The 15,732-nt window shown below is 44.8% G+C and overlaps 1 protein-coding gene across 1 annotated transcript in view; it reads right to left on the bottom strand.

The window, feature by feature from the left end:
* LOC124285650 (low-density lipoprotein receptor-related protein 4-like) overlaps positions 1–15,732 on the bottom strand; it is a 43,526-nt gene that overhangs the window by 2,218 nt on the left and 25,576 nt on the right. The window contains exons 7-20 of the mRNA XM_046721911.1: positions 14,353–14,506; positions 13,998–14,132; positions 13,575–13,692; positions 12,859–13,012; positions 12,565–12,687; positions 11,509–11,745; positions 10,994–11,165; positions 10,781–10,911; positions 9,068–9,224; positions 7,360–7,469; positions 4,592–4,714; positions 4,134–4,391; positions 3,858–3,926; positions 427–526 (exon numbers count right to left, since the gene is read on the bottom strand). Coding sequence (XP_046577867.1) covers positions 427–526; positions 3,858–3,926; positions 4,134–4,391; positions 4,592–4,714; positions 7,360–7,469; positions 9,068–9,224; positions 10,781–10,911; positions 10,994–11,165; positions 11,509–11,745; positions 12,565–12,687; positions 12,859–13,012; positions 13,575–13,692; positions 13,998–14,132; positions 14,353–14,506 — 2,041 coding nt within the window. The remainder of the gene's footprint in view (positions 1–426; positions 527–3,857; positions 3,927–4,133; positions 4,392–4,591; positions 4,715–7,359; positions 7,470–9,067; positions 9,225–10,780; positions 10,912–10,993; positions 11,166–11,508; positions 11,746–12,564; positions 12,688–12,858; positions 13,013–13,574; positions 13,693–13,997; positions 14,133–14,352; positions 14,507–15,732) is intronic.

Here is a 15,732-nt window from a genome sequence, read left to right on the forward strand (position 1 = left end):
CGGTCAGAAGTATTCATCAGATTTTTGGGAAAAGTAGCAATAATCGTCCCCGGACTAATGATGAGAATGTCTACTTCTGTCTCACTATAAACGTATAGTTGCAGCGCTAACAAATAATAATATACGCGTCTGCCTTACGTGGAAAACGTAGATTCAGCACTGACGATAATCTATCATGACGATAATATGTATAAACGTCTGCCTCACTTTATAGACACAAATGACGACTATGTGTTCTTCTTCGTATCACCACGTATGGTGACAGTCTATGTTTCGCTTTCCTGTATACATTTAAGTCGCATCAGTTATGTGGACAATACACTCTGTCGCATCTGTCTTTTCTATAGTTTCAGCACCTATGGTGATATTATACTCTTCCCACAAATCGCACTCCACCCCAATATTACGCTATAAGTATAAACTTACTTGCGATATATAACGACAGCAACGACCACTGCTATGATGCAGGCCAGGAGGACCACGATGACAACGGCGGCCACCGTTCCTGAGGATAACCTGGACTGAGCTGCAAAATAGTTTATGATGTGTGACTACTAGCTGGCGAACACATATCGTGTCTGATACACACATGTAGTGTTAGTTAATGTAGTTTTATAGAGATGAAGGTGCCCATGGCTGCTTTGTATGGGTAAACATGTAATGAAGGTTTACATTTATCGGGAGTTGACTTACTGATTGCCTTGGGGACGAGTGTTCCGGGATTGTTTACATCAGGTAGACTATATAACGCGTGTTGTAGATTATCCCTGTTTACATGTATCGGAAGTTGACTTACTGGTGCCTTGGGGACGAGTGTTCCGAGATTGTTTACATGTGTAGGGAGTCGACTTACTTGTTGCCTTGGGGACGAGTGTTCTGAGAGTTTTTACACGTATAGGGAGTTGACTTACTGGTTGACAATGGAGCCACCGATGCATTGGCCTCATATTCCGTAGTGGGGTGTTTACATGTATAGAGAGTTGACTTACTGGTTGACACTGGAGCCACCGATGCATGGGCCTGATATTCCGTAGTGGGGTGTTTACATGTAAAGAGAGTTGACTTACTGCTTGCCTTGGGTACGAGTTTTCCGGGAGTGTTTACATGTATAGACAGTTGACTTACTGCTTGCCTTGGGTACGAGTTTTCCGGGAGTGTTTACATGTATAGGGAGTTGACTTACTGCTTGCCTTGGGTACGAGTTTTCCGGGAGTGTTTACATGTATAGGGAGTTGACCTACTGCTGGCCTTGGGTACGAGTTTTCCGGGAGTGTTTACATGTTTAGGGAGTTTACCTACTGCTTGCCTTGGGTACGAGTTTTCCGGGAGTGTTTACATGTATAGGGAGTTGACTTACTGCTTGCCTTGGGTACGAGTTTTCCGGGAGTGTTTACATGTATAGAGAGTTGACTTACTGCTTGCCTTGGGTACGAGTTTTCCGGGAGTGTTTACATGTATAGGGAGTTGACCTACTGCTGGCCTTGGGTACGAGTTTTCCGGGAGTGTTTACATGTATAGGGAGTTGACCTACTGCTGGCCTTGGGTACGAGTTTTCCGGGAGTGTTTACATGTATAGGGAGTTGACTTACTGCTTGCCTTGGGTACGAGTTTTCCGGGAGTGTTTACATGTATAGGGAGTTGACCTACTGCTGGCCTTGGGTACGAGTTTTCCGGGAGTGTTTACATGTATAGGGAGTTGACTTACTGCTTGCCTTGGGTACGAGTTTTCCGGGAGTGTTTACATGTATAGGGAGTTGACTTACTGCTGGCCTTGGGTACGAGTTTTCCGGGAGTGTTTACATGTATAGGGAGTTGACCTACTGCTGGCCTTGGGTACGAGTTTTCCGGGAGTGTTTACATGTATAGGGAGTTGACTTACTGCTTGCCTTGGGTACGAGTTTTCCGGGAGTGTTTACATGTATAGGGAGTTGACCTACTGCTGGCCTTGGGTACGAGTTTTCCGGGAGTGTTTACATGTATAGGGAGTTGACTTACTGCTTGCCTTGGGTACGAGTTTTCCGGGAGTGTTTACATGTATAGGAGTTGACTTACTGCTGGCCTTGGGTACGAGTTTTCCGGAGTGTTTACATGTATAGGGAGTTGACTTACTGCTGGCCTTGGGTACGAGTTTTCCGGGAGTGTTTACATGTATAGGGAGTTGACTTACTGCTTGCCTTGGGTACGAGTTTTCCAGGAGTGTTTACATGTATAGGGAGTTGACCTACTGCTGGCCTTGGGTACGAGTTTTCCGGGAGTGTTTACATGTATAGGAGTTGACTTACTGCTGGCCTTGGGTACGAGTTTTCCGGGAGTGTTTACATGTTTAGGAGTTGACCTACTGCTTGCCTTGGGTACGAGTTTTCCGGGAGTGTTTACATGTATAGGGAGTTGACTTACTGCTGGCCTTGGGTACGAGTTTTCCGGGAGTGTTTACATGTATAGGGAGTTGACCTACTGCTTGCCTTGGGTACGAGTTTTCCGGGAGTGTTTACATGTATAGGGAGTTGACCTACTGCTGGCCTTGGGTACGAGTTTTCCGGGAGTGTTTACATGTATAGGAGTTGACCTACTGCTTGCCTTGGGTACGAGTTTTCCGGGAGTGTTTACATGTATAGGAGTTGACCTACTGCTGGCCTTGGGTACGAGTTTTCCGGGAGTGTTTACATGTTTAGGGGGAGTTTACCTACTGCTTGCCTTGGGTACGAGTTTTCCGGGAGTGTTTACATGTTTAGGGAGTTGACCTACTGCTTGCCTTGGGTACGAGTTTTCCGGGAGTGTTTACATGTATAGGGAGTTGACCTACTGCTGGCCTTGGGTACGAGTTTTCCGGGAGTGTTTACATGTATTAGGAGTTGACCTACTGCTTGCCTTGGGTACGAGTTTTCCGGGAGTGTTTACATGTGTAGGAGTTGACCTACTGCTGGCCTTGGGTACGAGTTTTCCGGGAGTGTTTACATGTTTAGGGAGTTTACCTACTGCTTGCCTTGGGTACGAGTTTTCCGGGAGTGTTTACATGTGTAGGGAGTTGACCTACTGCTGGCCTTGGGTACGAGTTTTCCGGGAGTGTTTACATGTTTAGGGAGTTTACCTACTGCTTGCCTTGGGTACGAGTTTTCCGGGAGTGTTTACATGTATAGGGAGTTGACCTACTGCTGGCCTTGGGTACGAGTTTTCCGGGAGTGTTTACATGTTTAGGGAGTTTACCTACTGCTTGCCTTGGGTACGAGTTTTCCGGGAGTGTTTACATGTATAGGGAGTTGACCTACTGCTGGCCTTGGGTACGAGTTTTCCGGGAGTGTTTACATGTTTAGGGAGTTTACCTACTGCTTGCCTTGGGTACGAGTTTTCCGGGAGTGTTTACATGTATAGACAGTTGACTTACTGCTTGCCTTGGGTACGAGTTTTCCGGGAGTGTTTACATGTGTAGGGAGTTGACCTACTGCTGGCCTTGGGTACGAGTTTTCCGGGAGTGTTTACATGTATAGGGAGTTGACCTACTGCTGGCCTTGGGTACGAGTTTTCCGGGAGTGTTTACATGTGTAGGGAGTCGACTTACTTGTTGCCTTGGGGACGAGTGTTCTGAGAGTTTTTACACGTATAGGGAGTTGACTTACTGGTTGACAATGGAGCCACCGATGCATTGGCCTCATATTCCGTAGTGGGGTGTTTACATGTATAGAGAGTTAACTTACTGGTTGACACTGGAGCCACCGATGCATGGGCCTGATATTCCGAAGTGGGGTGTTTACATGTATAGAGAGTTGACTTACTGCTTGCCTTGGGTACGAGTTTTCCGGGAGTGTTTACATGTATAGGGAGTTGACTTACTGCTGGCCTTGGGTACGAAGTTGACTTACTGGTTGACACTGGAGCCGCCGGTTCATGGGCCTCATATTCCGTAGTGGGGTGTTTACTCGTAGGTGCCCCTGAAACAAATACCGGGAATGACGAAGACGAAGATGTCGTTACTTTAACGGATGTATATTTGTGCAAAAATGTGCTGCAAAATGATTTCAGAATTGTATTGAATTTTGCCTTGGTCTTTGATCTGGTGTGCGCTGTCGACAACATGTTTTAGTGACGATAATATCCATAGGAGGATTATATTCCAACACATTCGCGTACAAAATCACCTGTGATGGAGTTCTGTGATGTAAAAGTCTTAGGCGTTGATGAAGAGAGTCCCGGGGACGCCGCTGGTATTACACTTGTTACTGGAGACTTGACTGTGGTGGAGGATGATAATGACGTCACGGAAGATGGCGAAGACATCAAAGTAGTTTGTATGGAAGGTGACGTAGCTTTAACTGTCGTTGAAGTTGTAGCAGCATTTGGTGAAGTTGTTGTCGGTGTGGTGGCGAGCCGTGTTGTTGCAGGTGCTGGAGTCGTTTCTATGCAGAGGGAGAAGATCAAATGTTCAAATTGCATAACACCAGGAACATGAGCCAAAATGCGTTATATTAGTTACAAGTAACTGGAGTTTAGAAATGAAGATACCATGAAACAATATTGTTTTCATGTGTACATTTATATCTTCCGTTAGTGCTGTAGTAAAATGGTAATCTGTTTTTCAAAGCCATAGAGAAACTACCTTGAATACAGGTCCTTCTATCATCATTGAGACGGAAGCCTTCCATGCAGGCACAAGTGAACATGTTGTGTGGGCGGGGCAAACACAGCTGCTGGCACTCTTTGAAGACACACACGCTGTTGCCTGTCGTTAATACACATAACGTTGTCTTTATAGTCATCCTATTGCGAGGAATGGTCGTAGTGTCATAATGTACATAATGTTCTAAAACAGCACCAGCAGACAACCGTCTTCAAGATGCACACTTTGACACCCCATTCATTATAATTGTCTCTCTAATTATCACAACATCAGGCTGGGTCATTTCTATGGAATCCGAGAAGGGACATTGTCGCGTTGTCGTATTGTCGCCCTCTCAAAAACAAGTAAAATGAGGCAAAATAAACCAAAACGTGACAACGCGACATTTCGCCCATTTGTCGCATTGTCGCGATGTCGCGTGTCGCGTTTTGATTAATATCTTTTTTATTCCTCCAAAGGGCGACTGACTGACTGACTGAGTTTTGGTATTACGCCGCTTTTAGCAATATTCCAGCAACATCACGGCGGGGGACACCAGAAATGGTGTGCCCATGTGGGGATTCGAACCCGGGTCTTCGGCGTGACGACCAAAGGGCAACACGCGACATAGCGACAATTTTCAAGGTCATAATATGTCGCTATGTCGCATTGTCGCCCTATCTAAGATGCGTGAAAAAAGCCTAAAAATTGACTAAAACGCGACACGCGTGATTGTCGCGTGTCGCGTTTTAGTAAATAGGTCGACAATGCGACAACGCGACATATTTTGACCTTTGAAATTGTCGCTATGTCGAGTGTCGCCCTTTGGTGGAATAGAAAACATATTTTTCAAAACGCGACATGCGACATCGCGACAATGCGACAAATAGCCGAAATGTCGCGTTGTCGCATTGTCGCGCTTTGGTTAATTTTGCCTCATTTTGCTTGTATTTGAGAGGGCAAGAACGCAACAATGCGACAACGCGACAATGTCCCTTCCAGGAGTTCATACATTTCAACACACTCAATTCTACGACGACATTGTCAACACACACCTTGTTCTGTTATCCCTCAACAACAATAGCGATATGCACATTGTCAGCTCTCGTCATAGAGACGGAACAATATGCATATTGTCAGCTCTCGTCATAGAGACGGGACAATATGCACATTGTCAGCTCTCGTCATAGAGACGGAACAATATGCACATTGTCAGCTCTCGTCATAGAGACGGGACAATATGCACATTGTCAGCCCTCGTCATAGAGACGGGACAATATGCACATTGTCAGCTCTCGTCATAGAGACGGGACAATATGCACATTGTCAGCCCTCGTCATAGAGACGGGACAATATGCACATTGTCAGCCCTCGTCATAGAGACGGAACAATATGCACATTGTCAGCTCTCGTCATAGAGACGGAACAATATGCACATTGTCAGCTCTCGTCATAGAGACGGAACAATATGCATATTGTCAGCTCTCGTCATAGAGACGGGACAATATGCACATTGTCAGCTCTCGTCATAGAGACGGAACAATATGCACATTGTCAGCTCTCGTCATAGAGACGGGACAATATGCACATTGTCAGCCCTCGTCATAGAGACGGGACAATATGCACATTGTCAGCTCTCGTCATAGAGACGGGACAATATGCACATTGTCAGCTCTCGTCATAGAGACGGAACAATATGCACATTGTCAGCTCTCGTCATGGAGACGGGACAATATGCACATTGTCAGCTCCCGTCATAGAGACGGAACAATATGCACATTGTCAGCTCTCGTCATAGAGACGGGACAATATGCACATTGTCAGCTCTCGTCATAGAGGCGGGACAATATGCACATTGTCAGCTCTCGTCATAGAGACGGGACAATATGCACATTGTCAGCTCTCGTCATAGAGACGGGACAATATGCACATTGTCAGCTCTCGTCATAGAGACGGAAAGATTTGCACATTGTCAGCTCTCGTCATAGAGGCGGGACAATATGCACATTGTCAGGTCCCGTCATGGAGACGCGACAATAAGCACATTGTCAGCTCTCGTCATAGAGATGGGACAATATGCACATTGTCAGCTCTAGTCATAGAGATGCGACGATATGCATATTGTCAGGTCCCACCAAATTAGTAACCCTCGTCCATGACGACAATATGCACTTAGGTCTACCTTGCTAAGGACCGCTGTATGTGTATTGATACCTTTCCATACACAATATATACAATATACACACCCTCTCGGTAATAACAATACACATCCTATGGTCAGTCACCACGTTACATCCACCTCCGCGCTAACAATCGCAAATCTTTTCACTAACGACCAAACACCCTCACTATACACACACCCACCACTATACTCGGGACCAGATTACACACTGCGTAACATCTAGCCAACGACCACAGTTCCCGCACTGTCACTTGTAGCCAACAACCACAGTACACACACTGTAACCTCACACGAAGAACCACAGTTCACACACTGTAACCTCACACGAACTACCACGGTGCGCACACTGTAACCTCACACGAAAACCACAGTGCAGACACTTTAACCTCACACGAACTACCACAGTGCACACACTGTAACCTCACACGAATAACCTCAATGCACACACTGTAACCCCGCATACCACAGTACACACACTGCAATCTCACACGAACTACTACAGTTCACACAATGCAACCTCTCGCCAATGACTACCTTACACACACTCGTCAACCATTACAAGCTTGCATGTCGCCAGTTGACTCACCTAGGACGACCTCCGTCCTGTTAAAGCCATAAATGCCGTACAGTTTGGTGAAAGAATCTGTACCAAACTCCTCCAAAGCACCTCCTTCCTTGTGCATCCGGGATATGTAACTGCAAGTTCACAGTTGTCATGAGTTCGTTTGTGGGAACTACAGGAACACATTTATACAAGTAGTAGCCAGGTAGCTGCATCATAGGCAGGAACACTTTATACAAGTAGTAGCCAGGTAGCTGCATCATAGGCAGGAACACATGTATACAAGTAGTAGCCAGGTAGCTGCATCATAGGCAGGAACACATTTATACAAGTAGTAGCCAGGTAGCTGCATCATAGGCAGAAACACATTTATACAAGTAGTAGCCAGGTAGCTGCATCATAGGCAGGAACACATGTATACAAGTAGTAGCCAGGTAGCTGCATCATAGGCAGGAACACATTTATACAAGTAGTACAAGCTGTAGGTAGGAACACATTTATACAAGTAGTAGCCAGGTAGCTGCATCATAGGCAGGAACACATTTATACAAGTAGTAGCCAGGTAGCTGCATCATAGGCAGGAACACATTTATACAAGTAGTAGCCAGGTAGCTGCATCATAGGCAGGAACACATTTATACAAGTAGTAGCCAGGTAGCTGCATCATAGAGTAGCAGGCAGGGAACACATTTATACAAGTAGTAGCCAGGTAGCTGCATCACAGGCAGGAACACATTTTATACGAGTAGTAGCCAGGTAGCTGCATCATAGGCAGGAACACATTTATACAAGTAGTAGCCAGGTAGCTGCATCATAGGCAGGAACACTTTATACAAGTAGTAGCCAGGTAGCTGCATCATAGGCAGGAACACATGTATACAAGTAGTAGCCAGGTAGCTGCATAGGTAGGAACACATTTATACAAGTAGTAGCCAGGTAGCTGCATCATAGGCAGAAACACATTTATACAAGTAGTAGCCAGGGCTGCATCATAGGCAGGAACACATTTATACAAGTAGTAGCCAGGTGGCTGCATCATAGGCAGGAACACATTTATACAAGTAGTAGCCAGGTAGCTGCATCATAGGCAGGAACACATTTATACGAGTAGTAGCCAGGTAGCTGCATCATAGGCAGGAACACATGTATACAAGTAGTAGCCAGGTAGCTGCATCATAGGTAGGAACACATGTATACAAGTAGTAGCCAGGTAGCTGCATCATAGGCAGAAACACATTTATACAAGTAGTAGCCAGGTAGCTGCATCATAGGCAGGAACACATTTATACAAGTAGTAGCCAGGTAGCTGCATCATAGGCAGGAACACATTTATACAAGTAGTAGCCAGGTAGCTGCATCATAGGCAGGAACACATTTATACAAGTAGTAGCCAGGTAGCTGCATCATAGGCGTTCATACACGTTTGGATAGGTGATTAGACTGACACTTTTTCCAGCGTAAAATCAGTCCTGGCGGAAATACTGCAATTTTAGCATCTATTTATGCCTAAACCATTGCGTGTGTGCATCCTGAAGGGTTCCAAGTCCCCGCGGCAGGATCCGCAGATCACTTGTTTTAGAGACTATTCGTCCTGAGTATAAACAGAACATAAATATATTATCCATGTCACACAGTTCATTTACAGCAAATAGATCTGGAAATTAAAATCTGTAATTAAAAGGTTTAAATGATAGTACAATACAGTTAGTCATTGGATGCAGAGACTACTCACGTTTTCTTCCAGTCTGTCAGGTAAAGGTAGTCCCCCATGATGGTGATTCCGAAATAGTGGGCCACGTCCTCTTTAAGCATGACGCGTTGTCCGGTGCCATTAAGGAAAATCATAGACACAGTGTTAAACTGTGCGTCAACCCAAAACAAGCGTCGACCTATAGCAGAAATAAGCAGTGTTCTTCAAACGTTGAAAACACACTATGAACAAGGAGACAAAGTCAGCTTTATTCCCCGCCCATTGTCTGATCCTGAAGAGAATTACATGTGCAAAGAAAAGTGACTGGTCTGGCCACCTGCTTGTGTATGTTTTGTTTTTCTTGTGGAAGGGGTGGAGTACAAGACCACCATAACAACGTTGTACACATAGTGACATACCTACACTAGGAAGACAGTAAAGATGGCCACATGTTATAATCATCTATGTGGAGCCAATAATATTGTGTATCTGAATGTACAACAAAGTGCTTTTGTCATCACTGTAGTATGCAGGATTGTCACACAGGCAGCTATTGCTACAGCCCCAACCTTTACAGCTAGGCTTCCAGAGTAAACGGAGAGGCAAAGATTTGTGAGCAAGCATCCCCTTCGCAGTCTGTTGACATTCTAATGGATCTCCTGTGAATGTTTTCTTCTATAGCTTTGTTTGTTGCACTTTCTACGGGTGTGGTAATTAATTTAATCTCGTGAACATAATTTCTGATTCAACATGCCATATGTCAAATATTGTCCAACAAAAGTCTAACTTCAATTTTCTTTAAAGAAGGAAACGCTTAAAATTTGTGGGGAACCTCATTAAATGGGAAATGTGTGTACCATGTTTCTTGAAGATATCGCTTAATATCTGTTAGTTCTGATCCACAGATGAGACCAACAGCTTCCATTGAGACCAGGGACTTAGTCAAAATGTATATACTTAAACTTCGAAAACAAAATCTTAATTTATAGTTGAAGTTGTTGTCATGGAAACTCGAAAAACCACTTTCTTTAAAAATCAGAAATTATTAAGACACCAGCTACGGTTTTCAAGATCTTTTCCGGAAACGAGCACTACCACCATTATCTTCCAATTCAAAGCTCTCAAAAGATCCAATTCATCGTCAGACCTTACCATGTGCCAGGTTTAGTGAATTAGATTTTCAAGATCTGCTCTGGAAACGAAACGTGACGGACAGACGGATCCCATTCCAAATAATTGATGAAGAACTTGTGTCAAAAAGTCTATTGCATTACATATAAACCTATCTCTACATCATACGTTAACATATTAATGAATTTCCGTGATGCCAGCCTGGACCCTCTCAAAATAAAAGACCCTTGCTGAAAAAAGTGCAGTAGACATATCCTAAAGGTAACTTCAACCGTTCTAAAATATAGCAAAACTATGATAACAATGCCAAATGTAACATAGTGTAACAATGCTGTCTTAGCACAAGTGGTCGCGTCCAGCCCTTTTCATGTCAGGTAAACAAGCCAAAAATCTGCAAAGGAATCTGACGTCCTGCCATGTGGTGCAGACCATTCTTGTTCACAGTGCCGTTAAGTGCCTATCAAGGGGACAAATGAGCGTTCTAATTGTGGTCAGGCGACATTTCAGTACAGATATTGGTGGCTGCCAATCTGAAGTCCACCATACGACAACGTCCCTAGAGCAAGTCAAGTCACTGTTTACAAGACCCATCTGTTTTTATCTTTGTTTATCCTTCGGACCTACTCTTACTGTCCACTGCGAGACCATTCGGCCAAGAGTTCTTGTCCAGACTGACAAACGTGGAGCGATCTGATCCATCCATGGATGCCCGTTCAATCCGGGGCTCTACACCCCAGTCTGTCCAGAAGAATATCCTGCAAATAGAAAAAGAGATATCAGCCGTCAGCATCGGGTATCCATGGACACGGAAGTTGAAGAAGCGGTTTAGCTACTAACCCCTCCAGAGGAAGTAGAGCAATTGCCCTCGGCTCGTCAACATCTTCCGTCAGCAGGATCGTGTGGTGCGTATAGTTTGTAAGGGAGACAACTCCGATCAGGTTATGTCCGGCATCGGTAAAGTATAGAAGTTTATTGATATGGTCCACTGCCAGGCCGTCCACTACCGCCTCTACAACATGTCATTGGAGGTAAGAATGTGTTGGCGATCCCTCATTCCAACAAGCAATGTGCTAATATTCGTTGTTGTAGCAGTTACTGTGTACTCGAAACTCGGCTCGCATTTAAAATAGACGGTGTGTGTAATTTCGCTCAAGTATGAACCCGATGCCAATTCCTACCTCTATTACTTATATATTTAAAATTTTAAATCTAACGAGGCTGTAAAATGCACAACACTGTTGTGAAATAGTTGTAGTAGCAGTACATGCTGCGACAGTCTCTGGGACAGGAGATAATGTGTGTACACCTGTGTGGGCGGTCTGATGCCAGGTGTATTTTGTTCAGCACATTACCGTCATCCATCCCAACGACGATTTCAGCGAAGTCTCCGTCCAGATTGGAACCCTTGATAATATGGACTGTATTGTCAGACCAGTAGAGGCGCATCTTGATGGGGTCGAAGCCAATAGCGATGGGCGAGTGCCTGGTGGAGTGGCGGACAGCATGGACAACCCCGTTGCTGGAGCTCACCTGGAACACCTGTCTCTGGTAGGCGTCTGTCACCAACAGGAAGTTGTTTCCTGCTATACCTGGGGAAGTAGAATCTGACACGTCAGATTACTAATCACCTGTGTTTGCCATGACCTGCATCTGCATGGGCATGCCGGGAGTCAATGACATACAGCTTCTAAGAATTGTGGAGATGACATGACAAATATATTGAAGGGCAAATCGGCATGACATGATTGTCATGCTTGCTTGTTGGACATAAGGATTCCATGAGAACAGTTAAGACACGTGAGATGATTTCAAGGCAATGTGTTTCTGAGACATGCAAGGAACTTAAGACAAGACGTGTTAGGGCATATGAGCATTGCGCGACAGAGTACTAGTGTTTCTAGGACAGTGGATGGCATTATGACAAGCAGCTTCAATGATATGATGATGTTATTAGCGGGTGATGTTTGGTAAATGTCTGGCTGGTGGTACACATTATGTCAAGCTGCTGGAAGGAGCGTCAGGGATAATGTGGCATGTAGGATTGGTTCACAGGTTTTCAATGTGGTGACAGGTACGAGCATGATACAAAATGGCAGATTATAATGATCTTTCATGCAACCATTGCAAATGACACTATATACGAAAATCCAGTTCTTCCAAATGCGATAAATAGACTGGTTTTTTATCGTTCTGTACATTTTGGAAATGACGTTCAGTAACCTGAGATCGTCAATATTTGAATTACAACTTAAACAAAGTAAGCCACATGTAGAGATCGTTGACATTTTACTAACCTGTTGGATGCCTACATGAACCTACATTCAAACAAATCGTTCCACTACTTATGGATATCTCGTCATGCAAAATGTTCAGCTATTATGCCTTTGATGCTTAATGTCTTGTATTACTTGAGATACAGGTGACGTCATCCTCTGCTAGTTGGTACCCCAGACCGCAAGTGCACCAGGTGGCGTCTTCAGCTCCACTCAGACAAAGCTGGCTGCACGGGTTGGAACCCTCCCGACAACTGCCTGAAACCGTCAAAGAGTGTCTTCAACCCATATTGGTTATATAACCCATCACATGTTAATATATTTCGTTTCTGCATCGTTTCCATAGAGACAATACGTCAGTTTCAGAAATGGTTCGTCTTGCAACATCAAGATCGAGGCTTGGATTGGTGCCTGAGAATAATGTCTTACTGTTAAAGAGGGGTTGGTTGTTGACGTCGAAGGTGACAAGGTCTTGAGCGATGCCGTAATGGGGGTGTAGGATGCCGCGGATCTTCTCCTCCTTGTCGAGTCTGGCCATGTGGATGCCGTTCATGTCGTTCCTGTCGGTCCACAGGATGATGTCCTGAAGCACATAAACACATTCTCACAGATCAGGTATTGGGCAGGATTAGAGGGTTTGTGGCTGGAAAGATGTCCTAGGTTATTATGATACCGTCGCCGGACAACCAGCTAACGAGATGGCACTGAGCTGCCCAGATGTCTCTCAGATCAGTGGAAGAACCCAGGTTGAATTAATTACTGATCTTTTGACTGACTCATTATGCGCAACACTTGTCATTGTGAACACACCAGTTTCTCGTGTGTGTCAGACGTGTGGTTGCCATGCGAGTCTGTATCAGACGTGTAGTGGCAATGTGAGTCTATGTCAGATGTATAAGATAGACATGTCAGTCTATGTCACACGTGTGGTGGCTATGTGAGTCTGTATCAAACGTGTGGTGGCCATGTGAGTGTGTCACACGTGTGATGGCTATGTGAGTCTCTATCAGACGTGTGGTGGCCATGTGAGTCCATATCAGACGTGTGGTTGCCATGTTGCCAGGTGTCTGTGTGAGAAGTGTGGTTGTCAGGTGTCTGTGTGAGATTTGTGGTTGTCAGGTGTCCGTGTGAGATGTGGTTGTAACCTGGAAGATGCTGATGCCGTAGAATCCGGTGTTGTCCAGTCTGAACACGATAGTCAACTGCTCAGTCTCGAGATTGTACCTCCTCACATGGTTCTTGATTGAGTCGCTCCAATACATCCTGTAACGCAAGGATACCAACAAATATTAGCACTGTTGTCTCTGTTCACGCTCGATCGTATGTTTAGTACTGATCAAGAAATATTACGTTTACTATAAATATTTTTGCTATAAACTCGTGAGAGACATTCGTGGGGTATTCTGTAAGACAAGTGAAGTAAAATATTAAAGAACAGATATGGTATGGAATATTGCTCAACATTCTTTCACATTATCCAATGAGACAATGGTTGCTTTATATTTGTTCTGTTAAGCATGTCATCTTCTTCCTGTAATGTGTCACGCTGCATGGGCAGCAGTACTGACATGTCATTTGTGTAGTCAATGTACAGATGGTTTGGGGAGCCGAGGTCGTAGTCGAGGATGGTCCTCCTGTCACTGCCGTCAGTGTAGGCGGTTTCAACTTTGGGCGTATCTCCGGGATCGGTGAAGTACAGGCGCCTGGAACACGCCCACAGAAGCCTCAAGCAATATTCTGGCAAGATTCTATTTTTGATTAAATGGAAACTTAATAAATTGATTGGTAACGTATTGCTAAGAAGAATGGTTGAACTCGTTTCGTGATGCTACTTCAAATAAAGGTGTACATTTGTTCAAGCAGTATTTACACAATAGCTGCGTCTAAAGAAGCACAAGACGGGTAATGGGTAATGTGACATACCCGCGTCCCGGGTGTACAGCGATACCGAGAGGGTTGTCGAGGTTGGTGGTGATCAGGTCTCTCTGGAAGGTACCGTGTCTGCTGGCCACCTTGATCAGTTGACTGCTGGAGTCGGTCCAGTAGAGGTTGCCGCTCACCCAGTCCAGACAGAGGCCTAGAACAGACACAGCATTGTAATCTACAGTATACTCAGTACACTACTACAGACAGACGCCTAGAACAGACACAGCATTGCACTCTTCTGTATACTCAGTACACTACTACAGACAGTCGCCTAGAACAGACACAGCATTGCACTCTTCTCTATACTCAGTATGCTACCACAGACAGTCGCCTAGAACAGACACAGCATTGCACTCTTCTGTATACTCAGTACACTACTACAGACAGTCGCCTAGAACAGACACAGCATTGCACTCTTCTGTATACTCAGTACACTACTACAGACAGTCGCCTAGAACAGACACAGCATTGCACTCTTCTGTATACTCAGTACACTACCACAGACAGTCGCCTAGAACAGACACATCATTGCACTCTTCTGTATACTCAGTACACTACTACAGACAGACGCCTAGAACAGACACAGCATTGCACTCTTCTGTATACTCAGTACACTACTACAGACAGACGCCTAGAACAGACACAGCATTGCACTCTTCTGTATACTCAGTACACTACTACAGACAGTCGCCTAGAACAGACACAGCATTGCACTCTTCTGTATACTCAGTACACTACTACAGACAGTCGCCTAGAACAGACACAGCATTGCACTCTTCTCTATACTCAGTACACTACTACAGACAGTCGCCTAGAACAGACACAATCATTGCACTCTACTGTATACTCAGTACACTACAACAGACAGTCGCCTAGAACAGACACAGCATTGCACTCTTCTGTATACTCAGTACACTACTACAGACAGTCGCCTAGAACAGACACAGCATTGCACTCTTCTGTATACTCAGTACACTACTACAGACAGTCGCCTAGAACAGACACAGCATTGCACTCTTCTGTATACTCAGTACACTACTACAGACAGTCGCATAGAACAGACACAGCATTGCACTCTTCTGTATACTCAGTACACTACTACAGACAGTCGCCTAGAACAGACACAGCATTGCACTCTTCTCTATACTCAGTATGCTACCACAGACAGTCGCCTAGAACAGACACAGCATTGCACTCTTCTGTATACTCAGTACACTACTACAGACAGTCGCCTAGAACAGACACAGCATTGCACTCTTCTGAATACTCAGTACACTACTACAGACAGTCGCCTAGAACAGACACAGCATTGCACTCTTCTGTATACTCAATACACTACTACAGACAGTCGCCTAGAACAGACACAGCATTGCACTC

Source organism: Haliotis rubra, unplaced genomic scaffold (genome assembly GCF_003918875.1).
Source record: "Haliotis rubra isolate DU_JTF1 unplaced genomic scaffold, ASM391887v1 Scf365, whole genome shotgun sequence".
NCBI classification, from domain to species: domain Eukaryota; kingdom Metazoa; phylum Mollusca; class Gastropoda; order Lepetellida; family Haliotidae; genus Haliotis; species Haliotis rubra.